The sequence below is a fragment of the Leptinotarsa decemlineata genome, unplaced genomic scaffold (assembly GCF_025532065.1).
Source record: "Leptinotarsa decemlineata unplaced genomic scaffold, Ldec_3_MD MMD2_tig00026336_RagTag_RagTag, whole genome shotgun sequence".
NCBI lineage: Eukaryota > Metazoa > Arthropoda > Insecta > Coleoptera > Chrysomelidae > Leptinotarsa > Leptinotarsa decemlineata.
Genome location: NW_027412692.1, coordinates 3,470,792 through 3,491,368, shown reverse-complemented (window position 1 = coordinate 3,491,368; position 20,577 = coordinate 3,470,792). Strand labels below are relative to the sequence as shown.

Sequence of the window (20,577 nt, the reverse complement as noted above, 5' to 3'; positions counted from 1 at the left end):
AGGTCATTCATTTCGAAGATTGTCTGCTACATTTTTAGTTGAATCTGGGGAAGACTTGATGACACTGAAGAAACATGGCGGTTGGAAGTCATCAACGGTCGCTGAAGGGTATGTTGATGAATCGGTAGCACACATGACAGAAATAGCGAATAAAGTGTTATCAGGTGAAAAAAGTACTCACTTTTTTCCCGGGGAAAAGTGACATCAGAGATAAAATGTCAAACTTTTTTCCCGTCACAGAAAAAATATTTTTTTATAAAATGAAAATTCACCTTATTTTTTGAACAGACCTCGTATATCGTTGTTCTATCTGTATACCACCCGACCTTGGAGAAATAAAAATAACAAAAATTTTAAAATACAAGTGAAAATATTGATATTACTAAACCTCGATATATTCCGATAAATAAAACTTAAATAATGGTATATTAATTCATTCAATTGATTCCGTGGTGCACCTAAAAGGCATAAAAGGAAAACCAATCCCTGTTGTCTCCGTTGGTTCCTCCTCATTATTACAACAAACTCCTTTTTGACTGATTATATACTCTATAATCGCAAATAATTTACATATACAACAAATTAAAAGAAACTGGAAGGATGCCGAAATGCAATACAGGCATCTTTGCCTAAGCAATTTTTGCTTCTAAACCAGATGCCTCTATATAGCAGTAACCAAAATATATGTATTCTTATCAAATAAGTTAATAAATTGAATTGAATATAGTAGTGTCTTATGGTCCCAATATTCAATGATACATCAGACTTTAACAGTTAACAAGAATACTAACATGGCTAATTACCAACTTCAAAAGTCTAAGGTTATACCTAAAAAACATGTTTTCAAATTTATTCAAGAGGCACAGAATGATTGATACGTTTTCAAAGAACAAAGTAGGAAAAAAAATCGTGGTGGACATACTAGAGACAAAAACCGATAAAAAGCTCGTTCAACCAACGAAAACGAAATGAATACTTCAAGAGATTGAGAATCTTTATGGCCACGCTGAAGTGCCATGGTGGATGGAATCGTATGTTGGTTGCTGAATAATGTGCGTAGAACAGTATACGAGTATCTTCAAAAAATGAGGTTTCAAGGATGCTGTAGTTAAAAGTCCTGGCTGGCATTATCTTAGCAGACGATGAAACATAAATCAACAACGTTGACTACACACAATCTATTATCGGATCCTTCCAGAATTGACCAGTGTGAAGGCAGCCATTGGTTTCAGCTACGAATTGGAAGATCCGACATTTTGATTAAAAAATCATGTTTTGAAAAAAACTCGTGCGGTTGGGAATATTTTCACATAAAACGAAGGTATTCGGCGTATTCAATTATATCTTCACGGTCCTTGATTTTGTTGCGGAAAATACTGGCTGGCGATGAAATTATTGTTCTAAAAGACAACTTAGCTATGAATTTTAACGACCAATGGTGGCTTGGCGCACTCCTTTCCGTTAACGGTAAATTCCCCAATTCGTGGCTGAAACCCATGGCTGCCTTCACACTGGTCCAAAATTGACAGTTTTAGTGAATTCCACCCGATAATCTGGTCCATTCCAATAATTTCATTTACATGTTTGTAGAAAATTAAGCAAATATACCTACAACAAAAATGCACCCTGTTTTACCCAAAGAAAAATGTATCAATTTGTTTTCGATCTAGGAGTGAAAAAAACTTATCAACATCAAAATAATATATTTCCAAGTAATAACTCACCATTCTATCCCTCTCATCTTCGATTTGATTGAGCAAATCAGCAAAATTGCTCAAGGAAGCACAAATAACCTGTTCATCATCGGTTTGAGTACCCCCTACACATTCGAACGTAAAACCTTTGAGACATTCCGCAAAAGAACGTTGAGCTCTTCCTAGAACTGAAAAAAAAAGATGTCATAATCTACATACTTTTCATATAGATATAGCTAATATTCTTAGGCAACTTTATCTTTTGTTTCTTCTTTGAAAAGTTCAGCTTTTCTTGTAATGTTGTTCAGTGACAACTTCAAAGGCAATTCCGAAAAGGCTGTAGAGTTTTTTTGAAATCTGATCATTTGGTATACCTACTTATATTCTCTCTCATTATCTGGTTCCAGAACTAAATTTCAATCTCAATTAAAATGCTTTTCATTCACTGTCTCTTATTTGTTTTTGTTCTCTTAACTTTATCTTACTCTACGAGGATGGTGTTGTTCTCAGTCCAAGAGAAACAAAGTCCAAGGTTTCAAATATAAAGTATATAATAAGTAAAACGACTTCATGGACAGAATGAAAAAACAACGTGTAAAATCTTATAACAGAAAAAATGTAAAATTCTATTAAATGAAAGAAACTAGAACAAAGGAATTACCGACAATTTGACCCTGCTATTTACTATTAATTTAACCTGTTGAATAACTACAAATGCACCAATTCAGTACAAAATACTTTTAGTTTTACTTTTACTTTAGGGAGAGTGGTGTATAACTTCATATTTTCCCCCTTTTTTGTGATTGTATTATGAACTCTAGCTAAACAATCAGCACTAGGAAATAAACAATTTATAACCTCTTTGTACATAGGAAGTGGACTCAGACAAAATAATATGTGAACTCTGTCTCAATATCAACTGGTTAGTAAAAAAAACAAACAGACGCATACCGCCTCTTTGGGTGGTTTATGGTCAACCATAGGTTCTGTATCTTCAACACCAACACTTTTATTTTAAACTCCCCTGTTCCCATTACCGGCTTATGATTTCACAACCGATTTTTCTTAAATTTCGCACCACGCGCTTACAAACAAAATAACTCCCCTATTTAGGCCACCTACCTCAGCCTCGAAGGCTGAGGGATGAGACCCCCGACCTCCCGCAAAAACTCCCAAGCCCTCGCGTCAGCAACGCTAGCCACAAATACCTCATCTCAGAGTTTTTCAACTTTCCCAAGCGTATGATCATCGGCAGGATGTAGTATATACATTTGTTTAGTCTAGCCCAACTTGTACATGACCACAACGACGCTAAAAGGTCCGACAGTTATAAAGAAGTTCAGCGCTTTTTCAACTGGAAAAATGTCGATACCGAAGAAACGGGTGATGGATCTCGATCTCTATGAATGAAATAATATTTTACGTTAACCATCGCAATGGCAGTTATTACAGAATCGACAGTTCTTTTTTTGATAACTTTTTACGAATAGATGTGACAACTGATGTTTTGGGCATTTTCCTTCTTTACAGATATCATTTATGAGGCTGGCAGAAAGATGACCATTTTCTATTGGTTTATTGTTCTAATTATCACTTCTGTAATGGTGAAAAAATCAGGGAACCACTGGGAAAAAATGTAAACCCCGCTAGAATGGTAACACTTCCCCATAATATTTACGGGTATCACTTGCTTCTCGTGAAGGGAAGTTTCAAACTGACTCCCGGTATCTTGGTGGCCTGTTCAACAATTTGATTTCTTGATATTCCTTTGAATGTTATATAAGTTGAAATTCATCATTTCCGTCATTCGTAATGTCTTCTCTCATGCACTGAATTATGATCATATGTTTGAGATTGCCGTGTCCTTCTTTATACAATAACAATACAATTATTTCATTCGTAACCTTTTACATTTAAGTGAAAGTCTTACACCAGTACATCAACATTTTGCATTCACTTATACTTTTCGACTATAGGAACCATACTCAACTAGTGAGTAACTCATTTCATTGTGAATGAACATTCACCACAGATTTATAAGAAAGCAAAATATCTCATCATTGTTCGTTAATGGAGAACCACTGCCGACAAAGAAATGCAAATGTGTGGAATTCATTAAGGAAGCTAATGAAATATTTTATTTCTTTTTATAATTTTTTGACGCCGAATAGGAATTTTATTGGGTGCGTTGTTTTTTCTAACTTTCCACAAACAAATTTTAAGCAATAGATGTTCTTCGATTCTCTAAGAGAATGGTGGCGATATGTCCAATGAAGCTCAGGAAACAACCGTTCATTTTCGTGGAGGTGCTTCATGAATGAAGAAATCTAATGCGATTCCGTTAGCTCTAAATACCCAAACAGTGTATTGCCGAACACGCAAACAGTGTGTTGCGCGTTCGGCGATTTTCTGCTATCGAAGTGCTCAAAAAAACACTTGAAATGTTGACAGTGGCGTACGGTGACTGTATTCTGAGTCAGAAAATTGTTTATAAGTGGTACAAGTGACGTGACGCTCGTCCTGGATGCCCCAGCACATCAACAACCGATGAGAAAGTGAAGAAAATTGTTATGGAGAATCATCGAATCACTATAAGAGAAGTTGCTGAGGATTTCGGCATATCAGTTAGCTCATTCCATGGCGTACTGGCTGTCCTTGTTCATCTTTCACTACCTGAACCACTGTGCATGCTGTTTTTGGTGAGTGCATTGGCTTGGGATGTGGGGGTTGAGCAAACCGGCCATCGGATACCTGCTTCCACGTAGCCCCGCTGGATACGGGAATGACAGAATCACTTGTGGTACTGTTATTACCTAACTGAATGGCATCCCAACGATGCGATGGCTTGATCGTAAGGTGTGTGTATCCGTTCCGAGAGGATGAATGACACTGAGCCTATCAGCTTCGAGATACCGGGCGCCCTTTCGTCGTAGCATCGCCTTGTCACGGTAATGCGGAGCTCTGCCGTGATTGACCTTCTTTCCCTAGCTACTCGTGGGACTTTAATGGACAGAGTAAACATAAAAATTCTTTATGACGCTAAGTCTACAGAGGAGATGTATGTCGAGCTTACGACACCAAGTGACCTCCCTGTAAATTTAGATCAGGAGCGAGTCTGCAGAGGAGATGGGATGTCGAGTTTACGACTCCAACTCACCTCCTTGTAAATTTAGATCAGGAGCGACAGCTTTTCAACTCTTCAACTCCTGATCTAATAACTGAACCTAAAAAATGGTTTGGTGGTACAGCCAGGAAACGACTGAGTCGTCTCCTCAAGAGCGAGGTACCTTATGAAACTGCCTTGCACCAAATTTTTGAGCGTCGTACGCAGAATCTGTCTCAGGTGGAGAAATAAACCCCCATGAGCCGGTTAGCAAACGTTTGCGCTCAAGTGATGATTCACCAAAACCAGACGCGAAAAAGCCCTGCACGGTTGAATATAAGGCATCGTCAGGTGTGCGGACGTGCAAAAACCCTCATATAGGAAGGTTGTCGCGGGTATCAAGATTGGAATCCTACACCTCGACTATCCGACTACCTCATTAACGATGAAACAGCAGAGCACATACTTTGTGCCTGCCCGCTGGGGACCGAATCAGGTTTATCTTCTGATCTGAAAGACCACTCACCATAAGAAGTAATCGACTTCGTTGAGGAGCTGGGTTTATTTATTGGAGTGTGAATATGTGTGAGCCACAATAGAATAGACGCACTCAGTTTGGACCTAACCTAACCTAGCTCATGCCATGCAATTTTTAACAAAACCCTATTGCATGAGCATCGCTCAGGAACTGTTGAATGACGTCAACAGCGATCTCGATTTACTCAAAAGGGTCATAATTTGTGAAGAATCATCGGTATATGGTTAGGACATCGAAACCAAAGTTCAATCGACGCAATGGAAGAGCATAGAAAAGCCAACACCCAAAAAACCACACCAAGTTCGATAAAATGTCAAGGTTCTGCGCAGTGTTTTCTTCGATTACCGTGACGTAGTGCATCAGGAGTTCTTGCCAAGGTTAATATGGGGTATTATCTTGAAGTCATTGCACCGGTTGCGAGAAGCAATACGTAAAAAACATCCAGTATTGTGGAAAAACAATTCATGATTTTTGCATTACGATAATGCACTTGCTCATTCGTCATTGTTTGTTCGTAATTTTTTTGCCACAAAACAACACAGTAATCATACCTCAGCCACCATATTCACCAGATTTGGCCCCCTGCGACTTTTTCTGTTCCCAAGATTGAAGAGGCCCAAAGTGAAGAGCTCAAAGTGCATATAAGAACTGCTTCGAGGATCGGAAAAAACTCTGGCACAGGCGTATTATATCAGAGAGGGGCTACTTTGAAGGGGACAAAATATAAATTGATGAATTAATAAATATGTTTTTGAGAAAAATGAAAACTTAACAATCATAAGGTGTTTAAAATAAAAATAGATTTCATATTTTTTCTGTGTTGAACTTTACCGACCTGTATTCAATTTATTTATTGTTTTTTTTTTTTTTCAATCCTACTGACTTCTTGGGCTAAATATTCATCTCACCTTTCACATACCATTCAAAAATATGAAGAGGTTTTTAAAGGAATTGTCATGAAAAATTGGACGAAGAGAAATAAAAGATAACCATTTCGCGCTTCAGTTCGTGAGGGACATAATACACGCGAGGAGAATCCAAGTTATTATTAAACTTCCAAGCACGAATTCAAAACCACGTGTTACGTCGATTATCCAATATTTTGATCGTGCACTTAATCACTAACCGACAAGATGAAGGTAGTGATATCGCTCAAAACTCCTAAGATGCCTACATTTTATTCCGGTGAAGCCCCGTGTACGTGATAATCCATAAGCGGGCAGGATTTCGTCCGAGTAATACATGAATGGAACGGATTAAAAACTGGAAATTACAAACGGGGCAGATTAAGCGCTGTCATAATTCAATTACAATGTTGGTTGAGTACCGCCTACGCCTAAGCTGTACCATGAAAATTATTCTAATGAAAGGCAATAAATATACAGCGAGGCAGTGGACTTTCAGTGGTTACTGTCTTGTGGTGTATGATTTACTTGTGGAAAATTACTTATACGTGTATATTATTCAACAGTCAATAATTATTTATTTTACCGATATTGACGAATAATACATGCAACCCATTTGAAAGGTATCTAATATCGATAGTAATTAACATTTCTATTTAATTTCATTAGTTCGGACTTCCATTGTCTAATCTGGAATTACTAGTATGCTATGTATGAAACTGCTATTACCGACTGAATGACGAATTCTTAACGCAAGGTGAGGGACTGCTAATGGAATCGTCACTTTCACCAGTTAAAGCCAACATATTATGTGGAGTGGTTTGAAACTCTGGCCATTGAAGAAGCCCACAAGAAGCCCCGAGCCTGGTAATAGGTAATGACGACACCATCATAATATGGAACCATGGAAATACAGAACTAGACATCTTCCTGAAGCTCATCAACAACGTAAGACCTTTACAATGGCGAAGGAAGTATATAACGAATTGCCATTCTCAGACGTATCAGTGCAGAGGACCGACTCCAAGTGGAAAACATCAGTATACCGAAAACCCACTCACACAGGACAGTATCTGAACCACGAATACAACCACCAGCAATCGGCTGAAAGAGAAACTATTGAGACTCTAGTTGACCGTGCTTCCGGATCATCAAAAATGATCTGCAACGGAATGGTTACTCCAAAGTGCTGGTGGAACAGACTTTGGCTAAAAGACAGAAAGAGCCTCGCAAGCGAGAGAAGCCATCACAACCAGTAATGTACTTCCCTACATCAGCGGATTGTTATAATAGAAAAGAATTGGGTACAAGTACAACATCAGAACCTGCTTCAGATCCTGAACCACTAGTAGCGTAGAGATACGCAACATATAGAAACCCATAATCAAGAGGAAAACCCGGACCGGTCGGCCATGGTATCCCTGGTTGAGGGTGAGTTTCGGGTTTTCAAAGAGGATCTTGTGGTTTCCTTTACTGAGAGCGTGTTCAGCCACAGCCGACTTATCCGTTGGGCCTATTCTGCAGTTTCTTTCATGCTCCTTCAGCCATGTTTTCATGGATCTTTCCTTGGTTCCAATATATACCTTCCCACAAGTGCACGGTATGCGATGGTCTCCTGATGCTAATAGTGGGTAAATTTTGTCTTTAGCCGACCTGAGACTTTGTTGTATCTTCTTGGTGAGTTTGAAAACCGTTTTGATTATGTGTTTTCTCAAGAGTTTCCCAATTATGTCTGTGACCCTAGGGATATATGATAGATAAGCACATGCAATCATGTTTTGAACCGTCGAACTCTTCAGTTTCATGGCCTTGTTGATGTCAGGTACACTGTATCCATTCAATCTCAAGGTCAGTTTTTACTCCAGATGCTCTAGTTCACATTCTTCGACCCCGTTCATTTCTTTTGACTAGGATGGTTTGATAGTGCGTGCAGGTATCTATCCGTGTGCGGATACTCTAGCACCACATCGAAATATTATCCGCTGGAGATTTGATTAACCAAATGAAATAATTGGCTTCATTGAAAAGTTGGATTTACTTTTCCGAGTTTGAATAGTAAAATAGAATAATAGAATAATAAAATCTGGGCGGGTTACAGTGAGGGTTCGAAAACACTGATTTATTTGGCAACTACGTTTCTAGTCACGTGAATGTACTACTAACTTTCGTATTGCCTATCGTTTCCGTGTTAGGAATCACACGTTAAAAGGTAAGACCTCGTTAGTCCTTAGCTCGCACAATTTTCTCAACTACTGAGAGTTGTCGTTCGTATGGGGGCTACAGAAGATTAACGGAAAAACAGATTTTAAACAGATTTTTTTTCCGAGATCCCAATGGTCAAAGTCGAATTTGAAATACCCTTTAGGGTATTTAAACAGGAAACACCACAAACAGGAATTCACCACTTCAAAATTACATGAATTTATTTGTTTTTTGTGTTCAATACAAGGATTTGATTCTTCAAACTATTACGAAATGATCAAGGATTATGTACCTCGATGTATAAAAACAATGGAAAAGTTGTAGGCTAGGCAGTCCATATTGATTATTTCGACCTGTTCAACCGATTAAAATTAATATAAGCCAGTCCTCATGACAGTCGCTGTCAATAATCATTATTTCTGACAGGAAATTATCATTCTCGAAAGTTTTTCCTTTGTCTGGAAACATATATTCCTCGTTAACCAAGCTGAATCAATTAAAATACAAGCAATCCTACAATTATCAAAGTTTTCCTTTCAACTTAACGCTTTCGTATATAATGATTTGATAATCATCGATGACATGAATAGATCAAATTCATGCCGTGACATAAAGTCGTAATATATGTGTTTTTTCTCTTAATGTTTTCCAGACTCGTACTGAAGAGCCCTATGGCAAGTGTCTTCCTGCGAAACATCGATGTCTACCAGTGAAGATGACAGTGTTCCATGTAAGTGACATTTTTACCTTTCATTTAGTATACTGTGTAGGAATCCTGTGAATGATATCTGACTCAATTCCATATTTGGAGTATAACCTAAGTAGAGAACAGTGTTTTTTGTATAATTCAGTGTTCATATGAAAGTATTTGTTTCGAAAGAATTTTTCTTTCCTGGAATTCAATGTTTATATAAAAGTAACTGTTTCATGATCTACACATCAATGTATAGAACTACTTATTTTGAAATTGATTTCTTCCTTCCTTTCTTTGGAAGATTCCCACATTCGGTGTTGTCCAATTTTTTCTCGTGATATAGTAACTCAATATGCTTTGTAATATTTTGTTAATTTTTTAAAATTTTTCATCAATAGGTAAAGTGAAAAGGCAGACACCAAAGGTAAAAAAGCAGAAAAAAAAAAAGAAGAAGACGGGAAGAGTGAAGAAACGACAACAGTACAATAAGCGATTCATAAATGTAACCTCATATGGACCAAAAAGAGGACTCAACTCCAATGCTGATCGTGTTCTGATATGAAGTGTGTCTGTCGATAATGCAGCGATCAAAAATTTTCAGAAACGTTCAAGATTTTCACTGATGAACTCGTAATTGCTTTGTCATTTTTCTAAAATTTATTTTTGAGCTGGTCAGTAAGCAAACCGTGTGATTTTGAATAAATAAATGCTTCATTCTGTTATTTTGGTACTATTATTTCTATTCGAAGAAAACCTATGAACATACTAGCTCCGGTTTGAAAACCGTCCCGATATTCAGCTACGATAATCAAATTAATAAAGAATATAGACTGATATATGTCAAGGCTGTTCGAAAGAGACAATGATAGCCATCTTTCAGCTTTTCTGGACTGACGTTTGTATATTAAAAAATATTTTGAAGAAATGAAGGTTTCTTTACTAATGAATAGTTTGCCAATTTGGAAAGAGGAAGTTTCGTATAAAAGTTAAGAGGCGCCATATCAGGTGATCTAGCGAGTCGATCTATCTGTACCTATACCAGTTTGGATGTTGGACAAACCCAACTTTGCAACTTTTTTCATCCTTTTGATGAATACATGTATCAAGATAGAGTAGTAGAGAGCCAAAAACTTTCTTTCCCAGAAATTAATCACTACTAAAAAAATAACCCTTTCAATTTTTCGATGTTGTTCATATACCAACAGTGACAAATTTTCAAATTATGTAATTTTCTCACAAAAAAAACAGTGAAATAGCTCGCCAATAAAGGGAAAACATTTTCCATTCACGCCGAAATGGCACAGTGGCTGTCCTTGCTGCAAATGCCCTCAGAGTTCATCGCCCTCCGTATCAAATCGATACCCCTCTCGCCGGGTTGAAAAGACCCGAAACGGCTTACGAGTGCACCATACACAAACAGAATGCACACACCAATTCTCCCGCAGACACAGATGAGATGAAAATTTATATGGCGCGGAAAATACGCCTCCTAGCATCAAATTTCTTTGGTGTTTACATATTCGCGTTACATTGAGACGAAAACCGAGTATATTCAACGATGTCGATGGAAGAAGTATTCAAATCGTATCAAATAATTTATTATTCAGAGTAGGTTGAATTAACAAGTATCGAAGTTTGTCGATATATCTAAAACTACACTGAAGCAATAGCAATATGAATAATAATAAGTATTTATTCACCATGACAAGTGAAATCAAAACAGACAATAAGAAAAAAAAGAACACAACTTTACGTATAGAGATGAATGCGGAGTATCAGCCAAAAGCTGGGTTTCAAGTCAACCTAAAAGACAAAAAAAATACAACTTAAATGAAGTAGGAATAGAGTGGAACTCCTATTCTCAAAATATTTCTCAGGGGAGCTTTTGCCTTTTATTATTATTATTTTTTTTAAACAGGCTTTTTGAGTGATGTAAGTGAGCCAGGCACGAAACTGTTTAATGTAGGCGATGTTACCTGAGTTAGTGGAACGGGGAAAATATAATTTAATTGAACTTCTTGTAGTATAAGTGTTTTCAAAAAACACTTTATTGTGAGATTTTCACTAAACAGTTTTACAAAAAACGCAACAGGGAGAACTTCTTCCCAAAGAATTAAAGAGAATAGAAGTAGTTTCCTAAATAAAAAAGACCAAATCCACATTTGCAAAACACCTTTTAGCAGAAGGACATGAGTTTAAGTATGAATACGACGGGTTACATTAAGAAGAGAAAAGTTTGAAACTCAATCATCTAGAATGTTTATAAATTGATAGATTTAAGAATTCGGGTCATTTACTGGAGTACCAAATAGAATTATCGCTTAAGTGGTAACGTCAAATTTTAGAACATATCTGGTAACGTACCGTCTGTGAGACTGGGAATTTTTGAAAACGTACAATGAAAGCAACTTTCACTTTTTTCCTCGAATTTTCGCTTTGCAGTCAATTTTTTGACAAAATAGACTTTTCTTTTATTTGTTCGATTTTTTCATAACACTGGTGTAAGATATAAGAATTCACCACAAAATATCCAGTATACGACAGAAAATAGTTAATGGCCACCTCCGTATACTCCGACTACAAGAACTCTTAGCACATTTTTTATTTGCATTGTAATAGGTTATTATTACGGTTTTTTTTGTTCCTGGATCGGTAAATATTCTATCATGCATTGTTGATAATAGTATGGTTGCCTTGTTTTTTCATCCGACATGTGAAATAATTGTAGGTTCTTCAAGAAATCCGTACAATGTTGATCCAACTTCTCTGGTCTTTTTTGGCAGAAAACATGGTGGAACTTCTCTTTTATGTTTTTTTAACAAGATATCTGCTTATTCTACAGATGAAAACCAGTTATCTGCAGTGATGTTGCATTTCGTTGAGCAAGACGTAATACACAGCTTGTGTTGGTTTCGAAAATTTTTTATATTCTGGAGCAAGCCCAATTTCGTCTGTATCTTTTCCAGCGTAATAATAGGCGTTGTACAGATTTAGTTTATTATTTGTCCATTGTACAATATGTAATAACATTTCATCACTAAATAACAATTGCCAGATAGAAAAGGGATCTGATTTTTCTCCAAGCTCACGAGCTTGTGGAGGAATCTATGTTTCTTGCCGCCCCAAAAATCAAACTTTTCAGTTTGCCCTTTATTACCCTTCAAAAGATTCTCTGTTGAAACAATGGTGATGACACCTCCTCTAACGGACACGCCATCTATGGATTCGACAGAGAAGTCAATGTTTGTTTAAAGGTGATTGACAATGTTTCATGATGAATTTCCTAGTTCGGACTTCCATTGTCTAATATATAAAATGATTTGAAATTCCTGAAACAACTAAAAAAGGAAAATTAAAAATGAATAGCTGAAAATAACAATTATATTAAGCAAAAATAACCTGGAATGAAAGAATGGCTACTCCAAAGCGATGGTAGAAAAGACTTTGGCTAAAAGACAGTAGGAGCCTCGCAAGGAAGAGAAGCCGTCACAACCAGTGCTTGCACTTCCCTACATCAGAGGATTATCGGAGAGGATAAGAAAAATTGGTTCCAAGTACAACATCAGAACCTGCTTCAGATCCGGTAACACTATCCGCAGCAGCCTCACGAAAACCAGGCCACGAAAGCGGACTGCAATTCCAAGAATTGCATTTACTGGATACCCTGTGAGTGCGGAAAATCCTATATTGGTGAAACTAAGAGGCCATTGAATGTTCGCATTGCCGAGCACAAGAAACACACACAGCAAGGGAAAACCAGCAAATCAGGAATAGCAGACCATGTTCGGACCCATCAACACAACATCGAGTGGTCCCAAGCTGAGATCATACACAGAGAGGAACATTGGTTTAGGAAAAAATTCAAGGAAGCCGCATACATGTTGTCCAACAACGTATTCAGCCAAGCTAGCGTAGAGATACGCCACATATGGAAACCCATCATCAAGCGAAAAATAGCAAACTCCCGCCAAACGGCCATCTCCCACTGAACCAGTGAAGCGAAAAAATGGAAAGCGAGGATGGGTGAAAGTACTCGAACGACCCATAGTCATCTCTCGGAGGAATCAGTCCAGTCATCATCTGAAGACGATTGTAGATACTAACAATCGAAACGTCGTGAACTAACGTGGCTTGGAATCTCTTAACTTTTTATTTTTATTTTTATTTTCATTTTCATTTCTTTATGTTTATTTTTTATTTTTTGTTCAATCGTTCTATTTTTACTTGTATTTCATTTCACTATTCTTTCATTTCAGGTTATTTTTGTTTAATATAATTGTTATTTTCACCTATTCATTTTTAATTCTCCTTTTTTAGTTGTTTCAGAGATTTCAAATCATTTTATATATTAGACAATGGAAGTTCGAACTATTGAAAGGGAAGCCAATCCTTGAATATCACATATAAATGATGCTCCTCAAGGCGGTCAATGTCAAAGTCAAGCTTTGACAGGGCCAACAAAAATGTTTTTCTCGTTTAATGGAGCCGGTTAACCAATCGCATTTATCGTACCAACTAATATTAAATCCACGATTTTGTCGATTATATCTGATGATTTAATTGAAATCAAATTTGGTTGAGGCCTTCCCAGAGTTTTATTAATGTGAAATTTATTATCATGAGATAAAGATTTAAAAATATTTGTCAAATATTCATTTTGACGAAATTCGTTATACCTATGTCTCTCACTGCAACTTTCACTGCAAAGCAACTGGATGAAATACAAATCCCAAACATAATGCACTTGTGATCTAACACCATACAGCGCTGTTTCGACCCGCCACAGGTCTCATCAATGGTGCTAGGCTGAACCACGACACGTTTCACAGATCACTTTCCGAAAATTAAACAAATTGAGCGTCGAACATCTGCCTCATCCACCATACTCTCCAGACCTTTCGCCAACTGACTACCATCCTTTCAAGAAATTCGATAACTTTCTCACCGGTAGAACATTCGCCAATCAGGACAAGGCAAAAACGGCCTTTGTCAACTTCATCAAATCTCGAGTACACAATTCTTATTTAGATTATATTGAATTACTATTCATTTAGATATTATATTTTAAAGTAGACTCATAAAAATGGATAGAACTTTTGAAACGACCTATAACGTACGCTACAATGCTGTTCAAAGGTATAAACTGTGTAGTACAAAAATGCGATGAATTGAAAATCTGCAAAATACCATTCATCATGAATCATCCTAATTTGTATGCAAGTTTTGTTAACATGTTCATTTCCTTTTGACATTGCAGAAACTAAGTGTTATTTATTATTTGATGCTCGGTATTTCTTGCTAGACATAATAACAGTCATGCGTTATACATTCACGCAATAAGGAAAACATAGCGGAGAGATTCACAAGTGGATTCATTTTTTTTAGGTTTATTCAGAACAGCACTGTTGTTGCTATATGCTACATCAAAGTTTGTTACTTTTACGGTATACGTACTAAAACATCGTTTCACCAGATACATTTTTTCCTTAGGTTATTAGCCTCGTGTTCTGGGTAGGCCATGTTAATAACTTCCCGAGCCACCTAGGCTATTGCATGGCTATTTGCATTCTATCAACTATATAACGTCGCCGAATCATCCTGATTTCAACAAGATAAATTCTCTCAAGAAAAATATCGGGTCGAGAGTGGGTTCGAACTCGCGACATTTCGATCTTGACAAGGCGAACCTTTGAAGATACTTTGATCTTTCAAACATCATAATTAACCGTCATTTTTGAGATTTCGAATTGAAGTATGCTGTGCTCTCAAAAATGTTGCATTTCACGTGAGAATAATCAAAGACTATAAGAATGTTAAGAGATTCGAACTTTTATAATCTAAGGAAAAAATGAATGGAATAAAAAAAATTAAAAATGAGAATTGAAACTTTCTATGTTTTTACCACTTTTATTTGTAACTACCATTACTGTAGTTTCGTCCTATAAGGACATTTTAAAATTTTTACATTAAACTAGTTAAACGTATAACTAATGTATGGCCTATACATTGAACTATAGTCCGTTCATAATTTGTTGATAGCTCACTGCAAGTTTGACCCTCATTAGAGAACTGAAATACAGAGAGGACAGCTAATATGATATAATAACAAAAACCAAACTAAAACTGGCAGTTTAAGATGTTTTCGACTAACCCACCTTGTATCTGAAGAAATACAATACAGCTATAAAACTTTTAATCCGATTATGTAGGTATTTTGAGTGGAAATGAGTGACCAGTGTCGTAGAGTATATGATTAAAACATTAGTTACTTTAAATAAATAAATATATTAATATTCTTGCACTGTAGGTACTGTAAACTGTATTTTTATTTTAAAAAAAATTCTTTATTTTATTCAAAAATAATAAGTTACTTGCAATTTGTAAAAGATACATTTATTTAATTAATACCTATTTTTAAATGATATAAACTACGATTACTTACAAAACTATTCAAATTCAAAATAAACAGGATCATCTTCGGAATCCGAGTCGTCTTGCAGGTTAATAATTAGCGGTTGTGTCTCTACAGTCGTATCAATTATATTGTCAAGATCCCACATTTTTTGTTCTTCTTCTATTGCATGTCTTACTGCATCTCGCCAATTTTGTTCTGTTCTCATATAACAATTCACGTACAGCTTGTATTTTATATGACGTATTTTTTCTAGCCACATAGCTTTTCATTTGTGCCCAAATGAGTTCAATTGGATTTAATTCGCAGTGGTAGGGTGGAAGTCTAAGGACTGTGATGTTTCGTCTTTCCGCCATTTTGTCAACTACGTATTTCTTGAACTTAGATTTGTGTTGCCGGGCAATTTTTAAAAGTTCTGCTTTAACCATTCCATCTTCGTAAGGCAGGGACTTATTCCGCAGCCAGTCAATGATATCCTGTTTCTTCCACGCAGTCGTTGGAAGTCTTTCAACTAGTCGTGAATGATAAGGTGCATTATCTAATACTATAATTGAGTTTGGTGGTATATGTTCAATCATCTGCTCAAAATACTCTTCGAAAACATCAGCTGTCATCTCCTCGTGATAGTCTTTTGTGCTTTTGGATTCAAATTCCAACAAACCATGCTTAGCAAATCCTTTTTCACTGCCAATGTGAGAAACTATTAATCTACTGCCTTTACCAGAGGGTAGGGAAATACCAGTAGACCAACCTTCCATAAAGGCTTGCCTGGAGCTTGATATATTTTTATCTGTCCAAATTTTCATGAGAGTATGACCTGCGTTTACCCACGTTTCGTCCTGATAGTAAATTGGCCTTCCTTCAGCCCGAAATTTTCGTATAGATCTTAGATACTTTCTTCTCCAACATATTATCTCTTCCCGGTCAATCAGAAGTGATTTTCGGTCTGATTTCTCCCACCGGAAATTTAATTCTTTTAAAACTTGCCACAATTTGGTTCGTCCGACATGAGGCAAATTCGGGTCGTCTTCTAACTTCTTGTAAAATTTTGTTTAAGTTGGGTATTTCTTTTTTGTAAAAAAATTCGTGAATTTTCCTTCGAATACCATTTTTGGCAAATTCATCAATTTCAATAGGTTTTCTCCCCCTCTTTAAGTATTCGTTTGTATTTGGGTTAGCTATACCTTTTTTTTTTTCTTTCTGATAGGAACCTATATATTGTTGACTCCCCTACGCCCGTCATGTTGATTATGTTCTGAACAGTGTTTGTGGGATTCTGAGAAACCAGAGCATCGTGAACGTTCAAAACAATAGTCTTCTCTCTTGGTGAATAGACAGACTTACTGACTGTACGCAACAGTACCGGTGTAAAACTTGATGATGTTGATGATGATGACGAAGCCATCGCACGCAATCAAACAAAACAAGCAGGAACGAAAGGTACGTATATGTTTGTAGGAATATGAAAAAAAGTTACTCACGCACTGCACAAAATTCGCAAAATAAATATTAGAGACGTTAATTACTGCCGTAGACGCCGAAACACCAACGAGCCGTAAATTAAATGCGATTAAAAAATGTACTAAACCAAAAATTATTTTCGTTCGTAACAACTTCACCCTTTCAAGGCAAGTTTCGAATATAAACTGAAGCTTTATATTTAATGAATAAACACCTCAGGAACCTCCGCCTATGATTTTACGAGTTTTACGACCGTTTTATGACTTGGGCCCTCATTTTGTGCTATCGACAAATTATGAACGGACTATAGTTTAATGTAACTATAAGTTTGAAAATGTCATTATAGGACGAAACTGCAGTAACGTTATTAGTTCGGCTACATCCATCATTTTATCGGAATATAAAAATATTATTAGACTTTTTCTGATGACGAAAATGAAATAATTCACCATATTTTTTTGTAATCTAAATGGAAGTATCTCCCCAATCACCCAACTCAGATGAAATGATATATTTCCATTTTTGTCCATCATGAAATTCTCTAGAGAAAAGACTATATTATTTCGTCGTAGTCACGTTTTTAGAGTCGACTCTAAATTTATAACATAAATATATTCCGTAACACCGTTTTTTTGTTTGGTTGTTCTCTGGAAAGAACATAGTAAAGAACACGATTACTTGATGAATAATCCAAGTTCATTTCAAAATCAAAATATATGCCCAGATCTTTCATTCGACCTATTTAATCGCTTTATTACTCCAAGAGTATTGGAAAATTATAGGAAAGTTATTTCTATATGCACATTTATTTATGTCAAGTACAAAGCTTGCTATATTTGCAGTATTTTGAGAATGGCTTGAGATCAGGTATTTTTAATGCAAATTTCCCAGTCGTTTATGACTAAAAAAAAGCAGCAATGCATCCAGATGTGATCCCTGCGGAACGCCCAATGTCACTACAAAAGGTGCAGATTCAGTATCTATGTTCACAATTTTACCAACGTTGAAAAGACAGAATAATAACCATTGCAATGGGTTAACTTTTATATCGACTACAGTAAGTTTTGAGATAAGTAGATTGTGATTGAGTTCATCAAAAGGTTGTCCATTGCAGTGGAAATGTTATATTACTAGATTTAAAATTCTTTGATGCTCAATACTGATTTTAACGATATTACAAAAAAAAACAAAAATATTTCCCAGCTTGTTCCACATTTAAACTTCCTGTTTTTTCAAGGACTTCTGAAACGCTTCATAAAATTTAATGTGGCCAAAGGTAGTACAAGTTCCATTGAGAAACAGTTTATATCCATGTCATAAATTTTCTTATCTGAGTAGGCTTGAGTATACATAGTACTGAAAGACATATTGAGTGTCTTATTGGGGCCAAAGACATCTAGATTTTACATGGTTGGTTTGAGAGGTAACTTTCACAAAAATGAAACTTTTGATGAGCTGATTTGGATCTAAAATATAGAAATCTACATAGACAAATGAAATTGGAATGCAGGAGAAAGAAGATTTGCAACTTACTAACCGACTTGTGTCACCTTTTAGGTTTTTTCATTCTTACGATGATATTTCAAAATCGTGTTTTGGAAGGTTTCAGCAGCTTCTTGATGTAATGAAAATTGCTGACAACACATTTTTATTCTAACATGGGGGAACAAAATCAGAAGAGGGACAAAGAGTCATCAATTCAATGTTTCGTTCCTTCAAATAAATAATCAACTGTTTGATGAGTTATGTGACGTTTTAGGTTGTGACTAATTTCGAAGATATTTGGCAAAATGAATTAATGTATATCATTCAACGTTAACAAGCGATAATTTTTTTGGAAGTTGGAACATTTTGTGAATTGCTATAACTTTAAATACCTGAACCCTAAACAATTGTCTGTTGCCTTTTTCCCTCTCCATAACATATGTACGTTTTTTCGTCTGAAACAATGTTGTATACGGATTTTTACTTTCGTAAGGTTAATTTTTTGAATATTTCATCACATCAATACACGAACCATTTTTTGCGATCAAACTGTGCCTAATCCATCTGTTTCAATATTTTTCACACCAGAATTTTAATGCAAAATTGAAAACACTGCAGTCGTGTGGTCAGTTTCATTTTGTATCTCGATTATTTTATTTGCTGTATTGTACTTTCATTTCACGTTTTATTGCTCAATATAATTGATATTTCAGCTATAATTTATATAATATATACAGGGCTTTTCATAATAAGCGTTAATTAGCCGTTTCTGGCAAACTATTCACCGGAACAACCTGAAAATTCCACAGTATGCATAAGTCAATATGACCTACACGCCTAAAATATTTTAGACGAAGCGGCGTTGTCGCTTCTACTATAAAGTAGCGGCTTCTTTGATTTTTCAAATAGAACACCCCGTATATAATATCATATTATGATTCATTATCACTTTGTCAACAAATTCATATACTATTTTCCTATACCTATCTATTACCGTTTAGAAGATATAAATAAATTTCGATATTTTTTTTTTACCAAACATGAACTTTTATAAATGCTGATAATCTTGAACTCTCTTGCACTAAAACGATCAAATTTGATCTCATGAAAAAATGAGTGGAACTCAATTATTTCAAATGGAACACCCTATATATTTCAACATTCTTGAGCTCTACATCCAATTTTAGATCAACTTTGTTCAGATAATACTATTTCTATTTTGAACCGTTTTCGAGATAAACTGTTTCAAACGGAAATTGACATGGTTTCCTTGTTTATCACTCATTTTTGTAAAACGGATTTCGTTTGATGTTTCTCAATTAGTCACAGATAATACAATGAAAAGATAATTATTAAAATACTCCTCAACCATCGAATGAAACTTCTCTTCAAACAATAGTTTTATTAACGCTGAAACACGAACTGAAAATAATAAACCCATAAATTTATGAGTTAATTTAATCGTCAGTGTATTTCAGAATATGTTCAAACACATCTCCACCTCTACTTAAACAAACATGTAATCTCTTCAAAAGATTGTCATGTGTAGCGCTTCTGATCAAGTCTGGAGTCAAACTATTGAAAGTAGTTGTAACTCTCGATTTCATATCTTCCATTGTTGTTATTGGAGTAGAGTAAACCATATTTTTAATGAAACCCCACACGAAATAATCTAATGTTCTAGGAGGCCAACGAAAAGGTCCATTATTACCAATCCATCTGTCTTCGAAGATTTCGGTTAAAGCTTCGCTGACTGAATGAGAATTATGGGGTGGAGCACCATCCATTTGGTACCATTGACTCATTCTTTATGGCACAAAATACATTGAATTGCCATCTTTCTTGAAAACCCCTTAGGCGGACAACATGGGGATTTTCTGGAGCCCAGTAATGACTGTTGTGTCTATTGAAAACTCCATTTTTTGTGAACTTGGCCTCATCTGTCCATATGATATTGTCAAGGAAATGTTCATCCTCTTGAGTCTTGACAAGTAACCATTCAAAAAATTCCACTCTACGAGGTAAATCAGTCTCTTTCAAATGTTGGACACAGTAGAACTTATAGGGATGCCATTTATGCTTA

The 20,577-nt window shown here is 35.9% G+C and overlaps 1 protein-coding gene across 1 annotated transcript in view; it reads right to left on the bottom strand.

Annotated features, from left to right (window-relative positions):
• Positions 1-20,577, bottom strand: part of Graf (GTPase regulator associated with FAK) — a 184,301-nt gene that overhangs the window by 128,534 nt on the left and 35,190 nt on the right. The window contains exon 2 of the mRNA XM_074183358.1: positions 1,725-1,882. Within this exon, the coding sequence (XP_074039459.1) occupies positions 1,725-1,882 (158 nt within the window). The remainder of the gene's footprint in view (positions 1-1,724; positions 1,883-20,577) is intronic.